At 46.8% G+C, this 16,903-nt stretch overlaps 1 protein-coding gene across 1 annotated transcript in view; it reads left to right on the plus strand.

Moving 5' to 3' along the window:
- The window catches only part of MAGI1 (membrane associated guanylate kinase, WW and PDZ domain containing 1), a 106,180-nt gene that overhangs the window by 34,004 nt on the left and 55,273 nt on the right, over positions 1-16,903 (plus strand). The window contains exons 9-10 of the mRNA XM_081106094.1: positions 3,696-3,878; positions 4,611-5,231. Coding sequence (XP_080962220.1) covers positions 3,696-3,878; positions 4,611-5,231 — 804 coding nt within the window. The remainder of the gene's footprint in view (positions 1-3,695; positions 3,879-4,610; positions 5,232-16,903) is intronic.

Raw genomic sequence — 16,903 nt, forward strand, 5'->3', positions numbered from 1 at the left:
CAGACCCACAGCTGTGGGTAGGGAGTGGCCTGTGCACGGGCTGAGCAGAGCCCCAGACCCACAGCTGTGGGTAGGGAGTGGCGTGTGCACGGGCTGAGCAGAGCCCCAGACCCACAGCTGTGGGTAGAAAGTGGCCTGTGCACGGGCTGAGCAGAGCCCCAGACCCACAGCTGTGGGTAGGGAGTGGCGTGTGCACGGGCTGAGCAGAGCCCCAGACCCACAGCTGTGGGTAGAGAGTGGCGTGTGCACGGGCTGAGCAGAGCCCCAGACCCACAGCTGTGGGTAGAGAGTGGCGTGTGCACGGGCTGAGCAGAGCCCCAGACCCACAGCTGTGGGTAGAGAGTGGCGTGTGCATGGGGCTGAGCAGAGCCCCAGACCCACAGCTGTGGGTAGACAGGCATTTCTTCCCAAAGCCCCACTAACTGATGACCATCCCATAAACACAATAAAAGGGGGTGAATGTAGAGCCCCCTGGTCTGCCTCCCTAGGTAAGCCTTGGGAAAGGACGGCAGTGCTCTGCTCCTGCTGCGTTGAAAACATTTTAAGCTCAGAATATGCTGATAGCTTAAAAAATTCATTCAGAAAAACTGACACATGTTCACATTTGTAACTGCACCTATAATAAGGGTAAAAAGCTTAAACACCTGCCAAGACGTTCAGCCTTCTGAAAGACAGTTAAATCTCATTTCTTTGAGCTGTTGTTCATTCATTCACTTGCTGAGCAGGAGTTTTTGGAGCAGGTAAAATGAGAAGGGCAGTGTTCTACACACTGGGTATCAAGCAGAGGCCACACGAAGCTCTCAGCCACCTGGTGGCTGTATGTGCATGTCCGTCGCCCCTCGTGTGTGGGTTGGGGACAGTGAGCCAAAGCACCAGGTCAGTAGTGAGAGCGAGACTGTATTGGGCAGAGCTGGCCCGTTTTGCTCAGAGGTTAGAGCCTTGGCCTGCAGACTGAAGGGTGTTGGGTTTGATTCTGGTCAAGGGCACATACCTCCGTTGCAGGCTCAATCCTCAGTCCTGGTCAGGCATGTGCAGGAGGCAACCCGTCGATGTGTCTATCACATTGATGTTTCTCTCTGTCTCTCCCCCTTCCTTGCACTCTCTCTGAAAATCAATGGAGAAATATATCCTCGGGTGAGGATTAACAACAACAAAATGAAGCTGGAAAGGGGGCTTGGGAATGTTGGGAGGTCCTGCAGTTTCTCCTAAGGCGGCCAGGAAGCCTCACTGAGGGGGTGCGGCGCCTGGGGTCCCTGCAGGGCATTCCTTTTAAGCCAGTGGTTCTCAACCTTCTGGCCCTTTAAATACAGCTCCTCATGTTGTGACCCAACCATAAAATTATTTTCGTTGCTACTTCATAACTGTAGTGTTGCTACTGTTATGAATCGTAATGTAAATATCTGATATGCAGGATGGTCTTAGGTGACCCTGTGAAAGGGTCGTTCGACCACCAAAGGGGTCGCAACTCACAGGTTGAGAACCCCTGCTTTAAGCTTTAAGGGCTCTGAGCTCCCTAGCAGCCTCTGCCTCTGCCTCAGGGGTGCTGGCTGTTCACAAGGGGGTGTCTCCCTTGTCCTCAGCTCCCAGCTGATGATTGCCATGCACCTGTCTCCCCACAGCCCTGACTGCATGGATACCCTCCTCCTGGGGTCTGGCAGACGATCTTACACGGGGAGTCCTGCCATAGGGAGTCCTGCTGTACCCTCACTTCCTGTAGCCCAGGGACAGAGCCCGCCTGTCCGCTCCCAGCCAGCCAGGGCCGGCTCCAGGGAGGAGGTTGAGGAGCACTCCTATGACTTTAGGCCAGTGGTTCTCAACCTGTGGGTCCCGACCCCTTTGGGGGTAGAATGACCCTTTCACAGGGGTCGCCTAAGACCATCGGAAAACACATGTATAATTACATACTGTTTTTGTGATTAATCACTATGCTTTAATTATGTTCCATTTGTAACAATGAAAATACATCCTGCATATCAGATATTTACATGACGATTCATAACAGTAGCAACATACAGTTATGAAGTAGCAACGAAAATAATTTTATGGTTGGGGGTCACCACAACATGAGGAACTGTATTAAAGGATCGCGACATTAGGAAGGTTGAGAACTACTGTTCTAGGCAGTTTGAAAGAGCTTTTTAAGAGCCAAAAACTTTTGAAATACGCCGTTATAAATTGTATGTATGTACAGAGACCTTTTGAGAAAGGCCTTTTCGATATAGCTAACCAAAAACTAGCTTTCCTTCTGGGTGCCAGGCTCTCTCATGCCGGTCTAGGGAGACATATCCGCCTGTTGTGGTTTTTGTTTTTTAAAATAACATTTTTGATAGAAGATAAATAGGGCACATGGGGCAGCTGTAGCAAGGACTGGAGCCGGGAATTATAATTAGGAGAGTTGAAGAATCTGGGCCTTGAATTATATCCACTATTTGGGATAACCAGAGAAATTCCAGTAAATCTTTAAATTATAGTGAAATGCCCAACTAATGAAACACAGAAATTTTGGTTACTCTACAAGATGTTATTTATGAATGCTATCAAGAAAATTCAATAAAACCTTAGGTAACATATCTGGAAGTTATTTAGCTACATATCTTTTTATTTTAAGTAAGACAACTGACCCTAACCAGTTTGGTTCAGTGGATAGAGCATCGGCCGGTGGCTTGAAGGGTCCCAGGTTCAATTCCAGTCAAGGGCATGTACCTTGGTTGCAGGCACATCTCCAGTAGGAGGTGTGCAGGAGGCAGCTGATCAGTGTTTCTCACCGATGTTTCTAACTTTCTATCCTCCTCCCTTCCTCTCTGTAAAAAAATCAATAAAGTATACTTTTAAAAAATAATAAAATAACTGAATTTGGAGCTATATGGCTTGTAGTAACTATTTTGCTTAGTTTAGGTTTTTAAATTTTGTTTTATTTTTTAAAATATTCCAAGCCACTTCTAAACTTTATTTATTTACTTATGCCAGGGATCAAGCCTGGGGCCTCATACATGCAAACCATGTGCTCTGCCACTGAGCTCACTTCCCACCCCTAAACTTCTATTCAAAACAGTATATTTTAGCAGTGGGCATGTCCAGACTACTTAACAAAATGTTAAAAGACGCAAATTAATAGGAAAAATTCATTTAATTTAGAATTCAAATCAAAGTAAAATTATAACTCTCTTTATTTTGAAAACAGTGATGGTACTATTTTATAAAATTATTCATGACCATAGTATGTTTCTTAGTATTATCTATATATTTTCAGAGTGAGATTTCTGTTTACTTAAAAGCTAAAGATTTTGATGAATTGGTTTTACAAGCGGAAGACAAGCTTGAGGCAACACATTGGAAGCTGTATTGCAAAATATAAACTATAACAAAACACAAGACAGAAAGCAAAGTCCACTCCGCCTTCTGTGAAGGGCCGCGTGGCAGCGCGACCGCTGTCACACCACATGAGCCGAAACCGTGCCCCTGGTTCGGGTGACGGACCCCTCTCTCCTGCTCTTGCATTTCCCTTCAGAGCTTCATGCTGACGTGTGCATGTACCGCGTGCCCCTCCTCAAGCTGGGAGAGACTCTTATGGCACCTATGTGCCCCATGCCCCGGAACAGGAGGGTGGAGATGACCTAGAAGTTGTAGCATTTCCTCCTTTATTCACCTTTTTTACTCATTCTGACATTCCTTTACTTTTTCTTCTTTTAATCCAGGCAAACCCTTTTTTACACGGAACCCTTCTGAACTGAAAGGCAAGTTCATTCACACGAAGCTGCGGAAAAGCAGCCGTGGCTTTGGCTTCACGGTCGTCGGAGGGGACGAACCTGACGAGTTTCTGCAGATCAAGAGCCTCGTCCTGGATGGTCCCGCTGCGCTGGACGGCAAGATGGAAACAGGTGGGGCAGCAGGTGGCCGGTGCTGCTGGCACCACCCGAGACCAAACAGCAGCGGGTTTCTGGGCTTGATCACCTCCTCTGTGTCGGCTCCTCCGCTCCGTACATGCATCCCCGGTGGAGATGGAAACCTGTGAGGCCATGTCACCTTCAGGGAGCTCTTAGGGTGCTACTGAGTGGAGTAGAGCCGTGATTTGTGAGAGTGTAGATCTGTTTGAATAGATGGGTTCAGAGCTTGGATTTCTGCAGTGGGGATTTGTGTTAGAAGAAAGCTCCAATGTTCTTTCAGTGACCATATCTTCTCACAGGAGGGACCACACTGGGTGCTGAATGAATGCCTTGTTAGCCATTAAAATCAGTGATAGGAGTAGTCCCTTTGTGTCCTATCATGCCACCCCCAAATCCAGTTTCAGATCAGCTTCCTGTTGATAGGCGTTTATATCACAACTAGAGGCCTGGTGCACGAATTCGTGCAAGAGTAGGCCTTCCTTCCCCCGGCTGCCAGCACCGGCTTCCCTCCGGCACCTGGGGCCCAGGCTGCTTCCCTCCAGCCGCCGCCGGCAGGCACCCAGGGCCCGGGCTTCACTACGGCCCCAGCTTCGTCTGGTGACATCCAGAATGATGCCCGGAAGGATGTTCGGTCTAATTAGTCTATAACCCTTTTTTTATTATAGATATCGAGGTAGATTTTCTGCGTACTGTTTTTTTTAATCCCCAAACTCTTACCTTTTGCAGGAGATGTAATTGTCAGCGTGAACGACACCTGCGTTTTGGGACACACACATGCGCAAGTTGTGAAAATCTTCCAGTCCATCCCCATCGGTGCCAGTGTGGACCTTGAACTCTGCCGAGGTTACCCGTTGCCTTTTGACCCAGATGACCCCAATACGAGTTTAGTGACCTCAGTGGCCATTTTGGATAAAGAACCAATTATCGTGAATGGGCAAGAGACCTACGATTCACCAGCTAGTCACAGCAGTAAAACAGGCAGAGTCAACGGCATGAAGGACGCCAGGCCGAGCAGTCCAGCCGACGTGGCTTCCAACGGTTCCCATGGTTACCCCAATGACACTGTCTCGTTGGCTTCCTCCATAGCCACTCAGCCAGAACTCATAACTGTCCATATAGTCAAAGGGCCAATGGGCTTTGGCTTCACTATTGCAGACAGTCCTGGAGGGGGCGGCCAAAGAGTGAAACAGATCGTGGACAGCCCCCGGTGCCGTGGCCTGAAGGAGGGGGACCTCATCGTGGAAGTGAACAAGAAGAGCGTGCAGGCTCTCACGCACAACCAGGTCGTGGACATGCTGATCGAATGTCCAAAGGGGAGTGAGGTCACCTTGTTGGTGCAACGAGGAGGTATGTAGGTTTATTTTGTTCTTTGATTTTTTTTTTAACCCATAATCCATTGTTTAACTTACTGGTCTTTGGGTAGCTCTTTGGGGCTTTTTAAATGTCTGCTTTACTAAGATTATTTTTATTTAAATGATTAGAAATGCACTCAATGTTTTCTGATTTCTTCAAATGCTAGCATCTTTAGAATAAAGGTTGTGTTTATACATATGTTATACATATGCAGCTAGAGCCATACCCTTAAATGTAAGTCAGATTGTGCCTTTAAATGACCGTTAAGATTTTAAAACCTTTCCCCTTTAAATCTCCTGAACCGGGTCTGCATAGTGTGCATGCAAAATGGGGCTCCCGGCCTCTCTTCTGACCTCAGCTCACACTCTTCTCCCCTACTCACTGTCCTTCAGCCACCTGGCTTCTTTTCTCAACTGCCTGTAGCGCTCCAAGCCCTTCCTGCCTCAGGGCCTTCGCACATCCTGTTCCCTCTGCTGGGAATGCCTCATTCCCATCTCTTCCCTTGGCCGGCTCAGTCTCATTGGTTTCCTCTTGAGAGAAAGCTTCCCTGGTCACTAATCTAAAGTAGCCTCCAACTCCTCCGTGTAACCTCCACTGCTTTACCCCATTTCTTCATGGCCGTTACCGGTACCATGATTATCACAGGTCACTCATTTGTATATATATTTTTTGCTGCTCTCTCTTTTTTACTAGAATGTAAGAGCCATAAAGCCAGGGCCCGTGTCTACATAGTGACATCTGTATTCCCAGCATTTAACACAGTTCCTGACTCCTGCTAGGTATCCATGAGTAAATCGGTATCGAATGAATGAATGGATGGATGGATGCGTATGCGATAATTTATACTTGTCAGGAACAAGAGCTCCACCAATTGTATTAAAAACATATCTCAGCGTACCCACAATTTAATGATGTGATTAAAGACCCCCAGGGAAGTGGGGTATTCTAAGTCTTGAGGCGTTAGACTTCCTGCTTTCCCCTGCCTGCGTGCCTCACCGGAACTCCCAGGACCTCACCCTGAGAAATATTTGCCACGTGTTGGAATGTCGTTTCTGAATCTGTGTGTGTGACTAGTGGTGGATCACCTCACCCAATGTGCCTGATGCTGGCTGTTCCCCTGGCCCTTGCCAACGTGATTTGTTCCGTGCACGGCATATTCTGACCCTCTGAGCCGAGATGAGGAGCCAGGCTTTTCATTTTCTCTGGGTTCCGTTGCTACAGTGGCGCACATGTATGTCGCAGCCGCCTGTTCTCACGCTCTCGTGGCGCTGTGCGTTCTGTGACCCAAACAATTGGTGTCGTCGGAAGGAGACCCAAAATTCAGAGCAGCCGTCTGTGTGAATAGAAATGCTCGATCTCTCTTGAACACTTTCAAAAGCCACTGTGCAGATTTTATTCTTAAAAACGGTGTTTCCACCGATGCAGCTTTCATGTCTCTTGTACCTAGATCGCTTGACAGGATAGATAATTGTTGTTTAAACAGTGACTAAGACGTAGTAGGAAGTGACTTGCGTGTGAGGGTGATGACAATACCTGGCACTTAGACATAAGCTGGCAGTGTACAAAGCACTTGCCTGCGGGCACACGCCTCTCATCTCACTTTCACCACGTCCCTGACAGGTGGGCGGTGCCAGCCCACGAGGTGACGGAGACGTTCGCCCAGGAGTTTGCGGCTGAGGGACGCTGGTTTCTGCAGAACCGCTGGTTTCGGCAGTCAGCAAGCAGCTGGAAACTTTTCAGTAGTTTTCAGTTCATCAGCGGCATCTCTGATTCAGCCACTGCTCCTTCGACAGTCACAGACCACTCTGCTCTCCTACCGAATTAATTGCCCCTTCATTATTTGCTCCTTCATTCCTTTTGTCAGTGTGTTTAGTTTTCCTTTGTTAGTAGAGTCACTTTTAAGAGGACCAAAACAGTGAGTCTCATTATAATCTACCAACTGACAGTGGTTACTGGAATCGTATTATAATGAATGTGCCCACACTAGCAAGTAATTGATTATAGAAATATACCTCTGGATTTCAAATACGTTTGCATTCCCTGTTCTTAATTTCTGAGACCTTTTTTGTGAATGCCGTTACCTTTTATAACATGAAATTAATGTGGAGAGATCCAGAGTATGTTGCCACATTAATCAACATCGCCATAGTTTAATCCGGAACCTGAGTAAAGTAAGATCGCTGTAACCTCAGCACTTCTTTACAATCCGCCTTATGCCTCGTGCTTGATTTACATGTGGGACCAGAAGTGTGTACACGTGCAGTTGGCAGGCTAACAGCAGCTACTATTAATCTGTATAGAAAGCATATAAATATGTGTTTCTGCCACACGTTAGTTATTTGAATCGGCACTGGCATTTCGAACATCTGTCCTGCATGGTGGAGTGGAACTGTGAGTAGGTTTGATGAGGCAACAAAGACAGAAGCTCAGTTAAATGAGAACATAAAATGGCCACTGCACTGATTCTTTTTTAAGAAATAAATGATAAAAAGGTTTATTCAAAGGTCCTAGTACAGCCGTGGGCAAACTACGGCCCGCGGGCCGGATCCAGCCGTTTGAAATGAATAAAACTAAAAAAAAAAAAAAAAGAGACCGTACCCTTTTATGTAATGATGTTTACTTTGAATTTATATTAGTTCACACAAACACTCCATCCATGCTTTTGTTCCGGCCCTCCGGTCCAGTTTAAGAACCCATTGTGGCTCTCGAGTCAAAAAGTTTGCCCACCCCTGGCCTAGTGTTTGCAAACTGGAAACACAACTTAGCAATAGCCAGAGTGTTCCAAAGAAGAAATACAAGCTGAGGGTTCTCAGAAGAAAAAGTGCACCTTGAGAACTGTCAGTCCTGCAATACCAGCTTCTGTATTGGTGCGAAATGGCATTCATCTAGGTCAGCGGTTGCCAACTGGTGGTCTGTGGACCACTGGTGGTCCGTGAGGTCCGAGAGGTTGGCGACCGCTGCTCTCGGTGGCCTGTGGTCTGGATGCAGGAACGTTCTTTCCTGAGTCCTCCAGGGTAAGCAGAGGGCTATGTGGAGGTTATGTATCGGCATTGACGCAGGGCTGGACAGCTCAGAAACGTTGAAGTCCCCAGGCTACTTGGAACAAGGATAGAATAGTCGCCTCATGCCTCATCCTACTGGACTTAGTGATTTAGCAGTTTGACTGTAGTGCTCCCTTTTATGTCTTCACTCTATTCCTCATTTCCTCCCTTTAGAATAGGATTTTTTTCTCTCTCTCTGAAAACATCAGAGATCAACTAAAATATGCTGAAGCCACTTGATGCCAAGGTGGCAACGCCTTCATTGGGTTCCTGTGTCCCTGGGAGGGGGGTATATGGACTAACGATGTGCTTGTTATATGTGAATTTATAATCAGCTCAATATTTGGGTCCATTGAGACATTATTATTACATATCAGGTTTAGAAACCAGTCTGTCTTGAGGATATGTCAGCCGGTAGAGGAGATTCCTAGATATCAGGTGATTCTCTCTAATGAAGCTCATTTCTGCCACAGCTCCAAGTACGCAGACTGATAACCTGTGAGATCCGCACTGACTGATTCTCAGGAATTCGGATCTCGAGGGTGAGGCTTTCTGTGCCTTAAAGATCTTTTTCTACTTCGGGCATAACTGGTTAAGTTTGTATTTTATTTTAATTTTTAATCTCACAGGCCCATTTTTGCTTTTTTTGTGCTTTTCAAGATCGGGTACATTTTGGGTTTTAGTATTTTTCGTCTCTTCCCCTCCCACCTGGAAACCACACAGAGGTTGGAATGCCATTTGTTAATTTCTGGGGTCGGGCCGTTTCCTGGGTCAGGCCTGGAGTTTCTGGGAGTGCCCATCCATGTGCTCTGGTGCCTGGGACCACCAGGGATTTGTTTATACGTCTCTTCTCTGCAAACCTGGCCCTGCCTGCTGTCCACTGGGCAAGTTCCCCTAGTAAGGGCCAGCCAGCATCTTCCTTCTGGGCCTGTCCTTCCTCTGTCGCCCTCTGCTGTCCAGTCAGGAGAATGCTTCTATTGATTCATTTTGACAGCTTTGGCTTTCAGATGGCCTGTCCTCTGACACGTGTGAGGCTAGAGACTTTTTTTTATGTATCTGGAAAATCATGCTAGAAGGTGATTACTATCTTTAACATATAGGATTTTTTTTAAATTTACAAAAGATATAGAATTTGTCCCATAAAGGTTTTTTACTTTTTAAAAGAAGGATTGTTTTATTTGAAGCATATAAACTACCTGTGCCCCTTTGTATAAGATATTTTGTGTTTGGCTAATTCACACCAATTAGTAGGTGGGTCATCATTAAGATATAATTTTGGGTTGAGTGAGAATACTTTGTCAAGAGAAGATTTAGCAGTGCATTATGGGAAAGGGGAACTTATGCTCTGGTTTTGAGAGAAAGTATGTTTTGGGTGTGTCAGGAACCAACCTCTAGTTCAAACTCTGCTCTTACCTGCCCTTACCTGTGACCAGCTTACTACTCCTGCCTCAAGACTCATTTTTTAATTAAAAAAAAATGGATGGTTTGAACTAGATCACCTTTAAGATGACCCCTGTGGCTCTATAATTTTATGCAAAGAATGACTAGATCACCTTTAGGATGACCCCTGTGGCTCTAATTTTATGCAAAGAATGACCTCATAGTGTGTGGAAAAACAAAATTCAACTGAGTAAAATGTAAAGCTCTGATTGGCTGTTAGTCAGTGACTGGTGCATTGGGCAGCACCCCATCTACCAGACAGAAAGGAGCCCCACGGAGCTGAGCACAGTGGGAGACAGGCAGAGGGAGCGGACAGGAAGTTTCACTGTAAAAGCCAGAGTGGCCGTGCCAGGTCACCTCCCCTCGGGGGCAGCAGGGTCTGAGGCAGGTTACCTCACTGACCGGGTAGTTCCAGATTGGCGGGTTTAAGATTCCATTCCTGGGAGAGGCCAAAACTGTAACTAAATTATTAAAGTCTGCGTTTGCTGGTGTGGGACTCAGCGAAAGTGACTCCCTTTGGGGAGAAAAGAGCACATGGTTCCACAGCAGGTGGTGCACGTGTAAATCCCAGCCCCACCTCTGCTGGCTCTGGGGCCCCGGGCAAGTCATCTGAAAAAATGGGGAGACTGCACATGCCGGCACATGACGGAGATCAAATAAGGCAGTGTTTGTGCTCATTTCTGACATAGGACAAATCACTGGTGTTTTATTGATGTTGCCTAATAATACAAGCAACGGACTAGGGGTGGCTTTTTATTTATTTTAAAATAAAAATAAAAAAATCTTCAACCTGGACCTACAGTATCTCAATCCCAGTGCTTGACCGCCAGGTATCTCCGCCAGCGATTCTGATGTGTAACCTGAGCTATAGCCAGTGTCAGGCTCCTGCCCTCAGGGATCCTGCTAGTTTTGATTCTATGACATAACTTGGGGAGAAATGAGTTTATAAAACTAATAGTTACTTTCATTTCTGGGCAGTGCCCTTCCTTTAAAGCCTGCTTCACAAGCAGCACATTCCTCAATCTTCGCTCAGGTCCATGCCAGCTCCCGGATTCCACCTTTTCCTACTTCTGAGAACAGAGGGAGGGCTGATCCCGGTCCTCATCTGGGGCACAGTCTCCAGTGGCTGTTGCTGCTCACAACCAGAATGGAAGTGATGTTTGCTGTTCGGTTTGCACACACTACACTGAATGCTTTTGTCAGATAATGAAATGTTACGCTCCCTGCAGGGCAGGTCGGTGTCCACCTTGGACTCTTACATCCCTGGTGCCTCTCAGGAAATCCTGGCTGAAAAAATTAAGCATGCTCCACAAGTCACAATAGAACATTATTCGCAGAACTTTGTGTTCACACCTCATAACTTTAGAAAGATGATAAAGAGGTGCTAAAAGGCAAAAATTAGATATGAAAAGGGTGGTGGTGATGGTAATGATAACGTTACCACTCTCACCAGTGAGTAAATTACTGTGTGCCAGGCTTGTTGTCATAGTAGCAACACACACACACACCACACACAGGCAGGTAAGACCTCGCAACACCTCGTTGTGTGACTGCATTGGAACTGTTACCAATTTGCAGTGGGATTCTGAGTACGCTCTTCTGGGCTGTGATTGTCAGCCCCGGTGCTGGGGGCGGGGGGGCAGAAATTGAAGGAATCATTTGTTTTTTGTGTTGAAAATCACAGCTACATTTGCTTAGATATACTAAAGGGAAGTTTCTGGTTTGTTTGGGAAAGCATGTATAAAGGCTCCTCCTTGCTTAAACCACTGGCAAGAAAAACAATAAACAGTTTCACAACACGCCAGGCATCATTGGTTCTGAACACTTTTTATCTCATAATTCAGAAGTGGCCTCTCAGGTCAGCACAATGTTGACTGCATTTTATTTTATTTTTTTATGGTTCTGTTTTTTTATTTTATTTGTTTTAATCTTTACTGTTTAGATTATTACAGATGTCCCTCTTTTTCCCACCTATAGCTCTCCTCCACCCAGTTCCTGCCACACCCCAGGCCTTCACCACCCTATTGTCTGTGCCCATAGGTAATGCATACATGCATATAAGATCTTTTTTAATCTCTTCCCATCCTCCCACTCCCCCTTCCCTCTGAGAATCGTCAGTCCGTTCCATTTCTATGACTCTATTTTATTCACCATTTATTCTGTTCATTAGATTTATTATTCATTTGATTTTTAGAATCAATTGTTGATAGATATGTATTTGTTGCCATTTTGTTGTTCATATTTTTTATCTTTTTTTTCTCCTTCTTCCTCTTCTTAAAGAATACCCTTCAGCATTTCATATAATTCTGGTTTGGTGGTGATGAACTCCTTTAGCTTTTTCTTGTCTGTGAAGCTCTTTATCTGACCTTCAATTCTAAATGATAGCTTTGCTGGGTAGAATAATTTTGGTTGTAGTTCTTGGTATTCATCACTTTGAATATTTCTTGCCACTCCCTTGTGGCCTGCATAGTTTCTGTTGAAAAATCAGCTGACAATTGTATGGGCATTCCCTTGTAGGTAACTAACTGCTTTTTTCTTGCTGCTTTTAATATTCTCTCTTTGTCTTTAGCCCTTGACATTTTAATTATGATGTGTCTTGGTGTGGTCCTCTTTGGGTTCCTCTTGTTTGGGGTTCTCTGTGCTTCATGGGCTTGTAAGTCTGTTTCTTTCACCAGGTAGGGAAAGTTTACTGTCATTATTTCTTCAAATAGGTTTTCGATATCTTCCTCTCTTTCTTCTTGTGGCACCCCCATAATTCGGATATTGGTACGCTTTAAGTTGTCCCAGAGGCTCCTTACATTATCTTCATATTTTTGGATTCTTTTTTTCTTTTTGCTCTTTTGGTTTGGTGTTTATTTCTTCCTCATATTTCAAATCATTGATTTGATTCTCGGGATCTTCTAGTCTACTGTTGAATCTCTGTATATTATTCTTTATTTCAGTCAGTGGATGCTTAATTTCTGACTGGTCCTTTTCCCTTTTATGGGGGGGGGGGGAGGGGGCATTCTCACTACGCTCCTTGAAAGTCTCACTAAGTCCCTTGGAGGTTTTTAGAAGATTCTTGAGTAACCTTATAACCATGGGTTTGAACTCTATATCCAGTAGTTTGCTTTCTTCCATTTATTTCATTTGTGACATGTTTCTTTGTCCCTGCATTTTGGCTGCTTCCCTGTGTTTGTCTCCGTGAATTAGGTAGAGCTGCTAAGTCTCCTTGAATTGATAGAGTGGCCTTGTGTAGTAGGAGCCCTATAGGGCCCAGTGGCTCAGCCTCCCCAGTCACCTAGGTGGACACTCTTGGTGCACCCCTTTGTGGGCTGTGTGCACAGCCTTGTTGTAGTTGAGCCTTGATTGCTATTGGTGTCACTGGAAGGAATTGACCTCCAGGCTAATTGGTTGCAGGAACCAGCTGTGACTACAGTGGGAGAATTGCTGTGCAGGAGACACCCCTATGGAGCAGGACTGGCTTCAGTGGGGCTTTGGTGCTTGCTGAATCTCCCCCTTGAGTGTGTCACTTATGGATGTGTAGAGTTGTAATCTGGTATGGTCTGACACTGACCCTTGGTACACTGGCTCTTGGGTCTCCAGGGAGATGCAAAGTCAGCCACTGCCTGGGGCCACCCAGCAGGAGCTACAGAGAGATCTTCAGATTCCTCCTCTTTGTATCAGGTTTGGAGGTGTCTGGAAGAGGCCCAGCTGTGAAGCAAGGTAGGCTGGATTCTGTTGCCATATCTTGGGCCTTTTATTGATAGGTTTGGGTCTCCCTGACCCAGCTTCAGCTTATTTGACAGGTATTAGCCTGAGCAAGGACAGGCCATTCATATGCAAAATCCACTGCACACAGCTTGGGTGGGGTTGTAAATTGGATGAGGCGGGGTCTTAGGGAATCACCAGGGCAGAGCAAACAGAAACGGTCGCCAGTCAACCCTGCAACCGGGAAGGTCCCAGCACGGGAACAATGCGAGCACCTCCATCTGGAAGAAAGCCGCCCCAGAGTTCCTACTGCGATGCCAGACAGTTCAGGTTTGCCTTGTATGTATCTGTGTCCCCCAGAGCCTCACCCAGCACTGGAGCTCAGAGGAAGCAGGAGCTTGTAAGTTCAGTTCGTGGTGCCTTTTAAGAGGAGCAGCTGGGTCTCCAGCAGCCTCCGTGTCACTGAGTCCTGATCTACACTGGTTTTTACAGCCCATACTTCTTACTGCCTGTAGGGACTTCTTTTCCCAGATCTGGGGCCCTGGGCTGGGGGTCTGGTGTGGGGCTGGGACCCCCTTCTCCTCCGGGCAGCCTCCGCAGAGAAGATCTTCCTCCCGATTAAAAAAGCAGCCCATGTGGGCGCCGGGCCAGCCTGTTCCGCGCCTTCGCACCTCCTACCAGTCTCGGTGCTTTCCTCTTTATTCCTCTAGTTGTCGGCCTTCCATTCAGCCAGCTCTCTGGCGGTTCTGGATGATGGTTGTTTTATAGTTTAGTTGTAATTTTGATGTGGTTGTGGGAGGCGGCACGTAGAGTCATTTGCCTACGTTCTCCCTGTTGACTCCATTGTAGAGAAGAGGACGATGGGACCAGAGAGGTTCAGTGACTCACCCAGAACCACGTAGCTGATAGTTGGCAAAGCAGAATTTGAACCCAGAACTTAGGTTGAGAGACTGAGTCCTTAACCACGGTGCCAGGCAGCCTCACACACTAAAGGGAAGAAACTGCAGGACCCGAGCTGTGGAGCAGCAAGTCTCACACATAAAGGAGTGGATACGGTCGGAAGTCCATGGGCAAGTTGATGCCACTTAATTTTCATCCAGGTTTACTGATGTGTTACTAGTTCATGAAATCATCATCGATCCAGATGGGAAAGCAATACCTAATCTCGTCGCCTAAGCCCCTCATTAGCATTAGGTCAACTTGGTGTTTTCCCTTCTGAAATGATGCAGAGCCGTCATAATCAGAACCGCAGTGAGCTGCACACCAGAGACCTAAGCCGGGTGAGCAGGTGCCACTCGCTCTCTGCCCTTGGTCTTGGACTGGAGAATGAATTGCAAATTGCACCGCTGACGTGTTTGACTGCCAGAACCTCTCAGATTGCACTGCAGGGCCTCCGAAAGGGGACTCGGGTGCTTGCAGAGTGATATCCTAACAGTTCTGTGTGCGCACACCAGCAGCCTGTGTCAGCTCTGCATCATGCGCCAGGCTCTGTGTGCCGCCCAGCTCTTCCCCGGCCCCTGCCGTCCGTCGTTGGGCACCTGGCCCGGCAGGGCCTTGCAGCAGGTCTCGGTTCCTCCTGCAGTTCATTCTCTGGCCAGAGTGACTTAACGGCAGTTGATCAGAAAGGCTTCCCACCATTCAGCAAAAGCACCGAAGCCTTGCGCCAAGGCCTGAGTGCTGGCCCTTCCCTCGCTCTGTATTTTCCTCTCCCGGGGGTCTTGGGGCCCACAGACATCCATCAGGCTTCTGCGCAAAGGTCCTTTCTTGTGAGAAGCCGGCTCTGCACCAGAGCAAATAAAGCAGCACCCTCCGCCATCACTTGCTTCTCTCTCCTTCCTCCTGGCACTTAAAATTCCTGTGATCTGGGAGCAGCAGCTTGGCCTCAGCCATTTCTTCACCTGTACCACCTGCAACCCGTACCTGGCACGTTGTAGGTATTCAGAAAGTCATATATGTTGATCGAAAATAGGAATGAGTGCCAGGCCCTTTGTTTCCACAAACGCTCCCCCTCAAGAGCACTTTGCAGCTGAGGAAAGGGGCAGGAGAGGGCGACCCCCGAAATCACACGGTGGAAAGGTGACTGCGGTTTGCCTGCAAAGCCTGGGCTCTGGGCGCAGGCTGCTCTCCACGGAAGGGCATCAGAGAATCGCACCAGGGAATCCTGTTCTCCAGCACCCAGCGCGGCCGTCCCTGGACTCACGTGGCTGTTTAATCGAAATTAAATGCCAGGTCTTTGTCCAGAGACCACCGCGGAGGAGCTCAGTGTGGCTCGTGGCACTGTGTGCCCGTTCAGTCGGGGAACATCCCTGTCCCCCCAGGAAGAGCTGTCGCCCAGCGCTGCGCTCGAGATGTCATTATTTACCCTGGAAAGGAGATGCTGAGGGTCTATTGTTGCCCTTCCTCTTATTTGTACTAGAGCACTAGTATAAGGGAGATACGGAATGGAAGGCAGCTTCGTGGCGAACAGATTTTTTTATGCAGATAACAATGATAGGGCCTATTCATTCATATCTTTCATGTGTGCACGGCTCTGAGCTCTTTACATGTGTTAAGTAGATGTTAGGGGGTCACAGGAGTCGAGTCTCAGAAAACGTAAAAGACTTATCAAGTGTTGGCACTTGGGCATCTGCTCTGTTGCAAGGAGAGAGCTCATCCAGTTTTAATGGGAATCGTAGGGCCTTCACGAATACTGACTGACACGGCTTAGGAAGCTTAATGTAGATGATTGTATTATGTAAAATATCTTTAGTCCAAAAAGGGGTAGAAACTTTAAAACACAAGGAAAATTCACCTTAAATTCTTACATAAAATCATGTAGAATTTGTCACCTGAGCTTCAGCAACGTGGAAAGACGTTGAAGTCTTGTTGATGTAGGAACCTGATTCGGTTTCTCAGACTGATTGGCCTTCCTGCTCGCCTGTTTACTAACACCTCCGTTTTCCAGTGATTTCAGAAGTCGAGTCCTATAGTCAGAGCCACTGCTGCCTAATATCTTCCTAGCTGTTAGAAGTTGTTCAGCCCTGGCTGGGTGCCTCAGGTGGTTGGAGCATCATCTCATACACCACAAGGTTGCGGGTTCAATTCCCAGTCAAAGCATGTATGTAGGTTGCAGGTTCGATCCCTGGTTGGGGTGCATACAGGAGGCAGCTGATCCATGTTTCTCTCCCTCTCTCCCTTCTTCTCTCTCAAAATCAATAAACACATATCCTTGGGTGAGGATTAAAAGATAAATAAAGTGAAAAAAGGTTTTTTTTCATGTTAAATTCGCAAACTTCCTAGCACTTTGCAATGCTGCCCCAAGCAGTCCCCATTGCTAGTAAGGCGCCTTCTGGCCTTGACCACTAATGCAGTTTTAAGCTGCTATTTTTATTTACTTAATGGTGTAAAGTGATCAAGGGTTTTATTTGAGAATTTTTTATAGAATGTTAGGTCATGTTTATATTTATATTTGAGATGACTTACAGCAAGAGATGAGACAAATATGGGGTGTCCCCC

This window comes from Myotis nattereri (assembly GCF_964212035.1).
Source record: "Myotis nattereri genome assembly, chromosome: 14".
In the NCBI taxonomy this organism is placed as follows: Eukaryota; Metazoa; Chordata; class Mammalia; order Chiroptera; family Vespertilionidae; genus Myotis; species Myotis nattereri.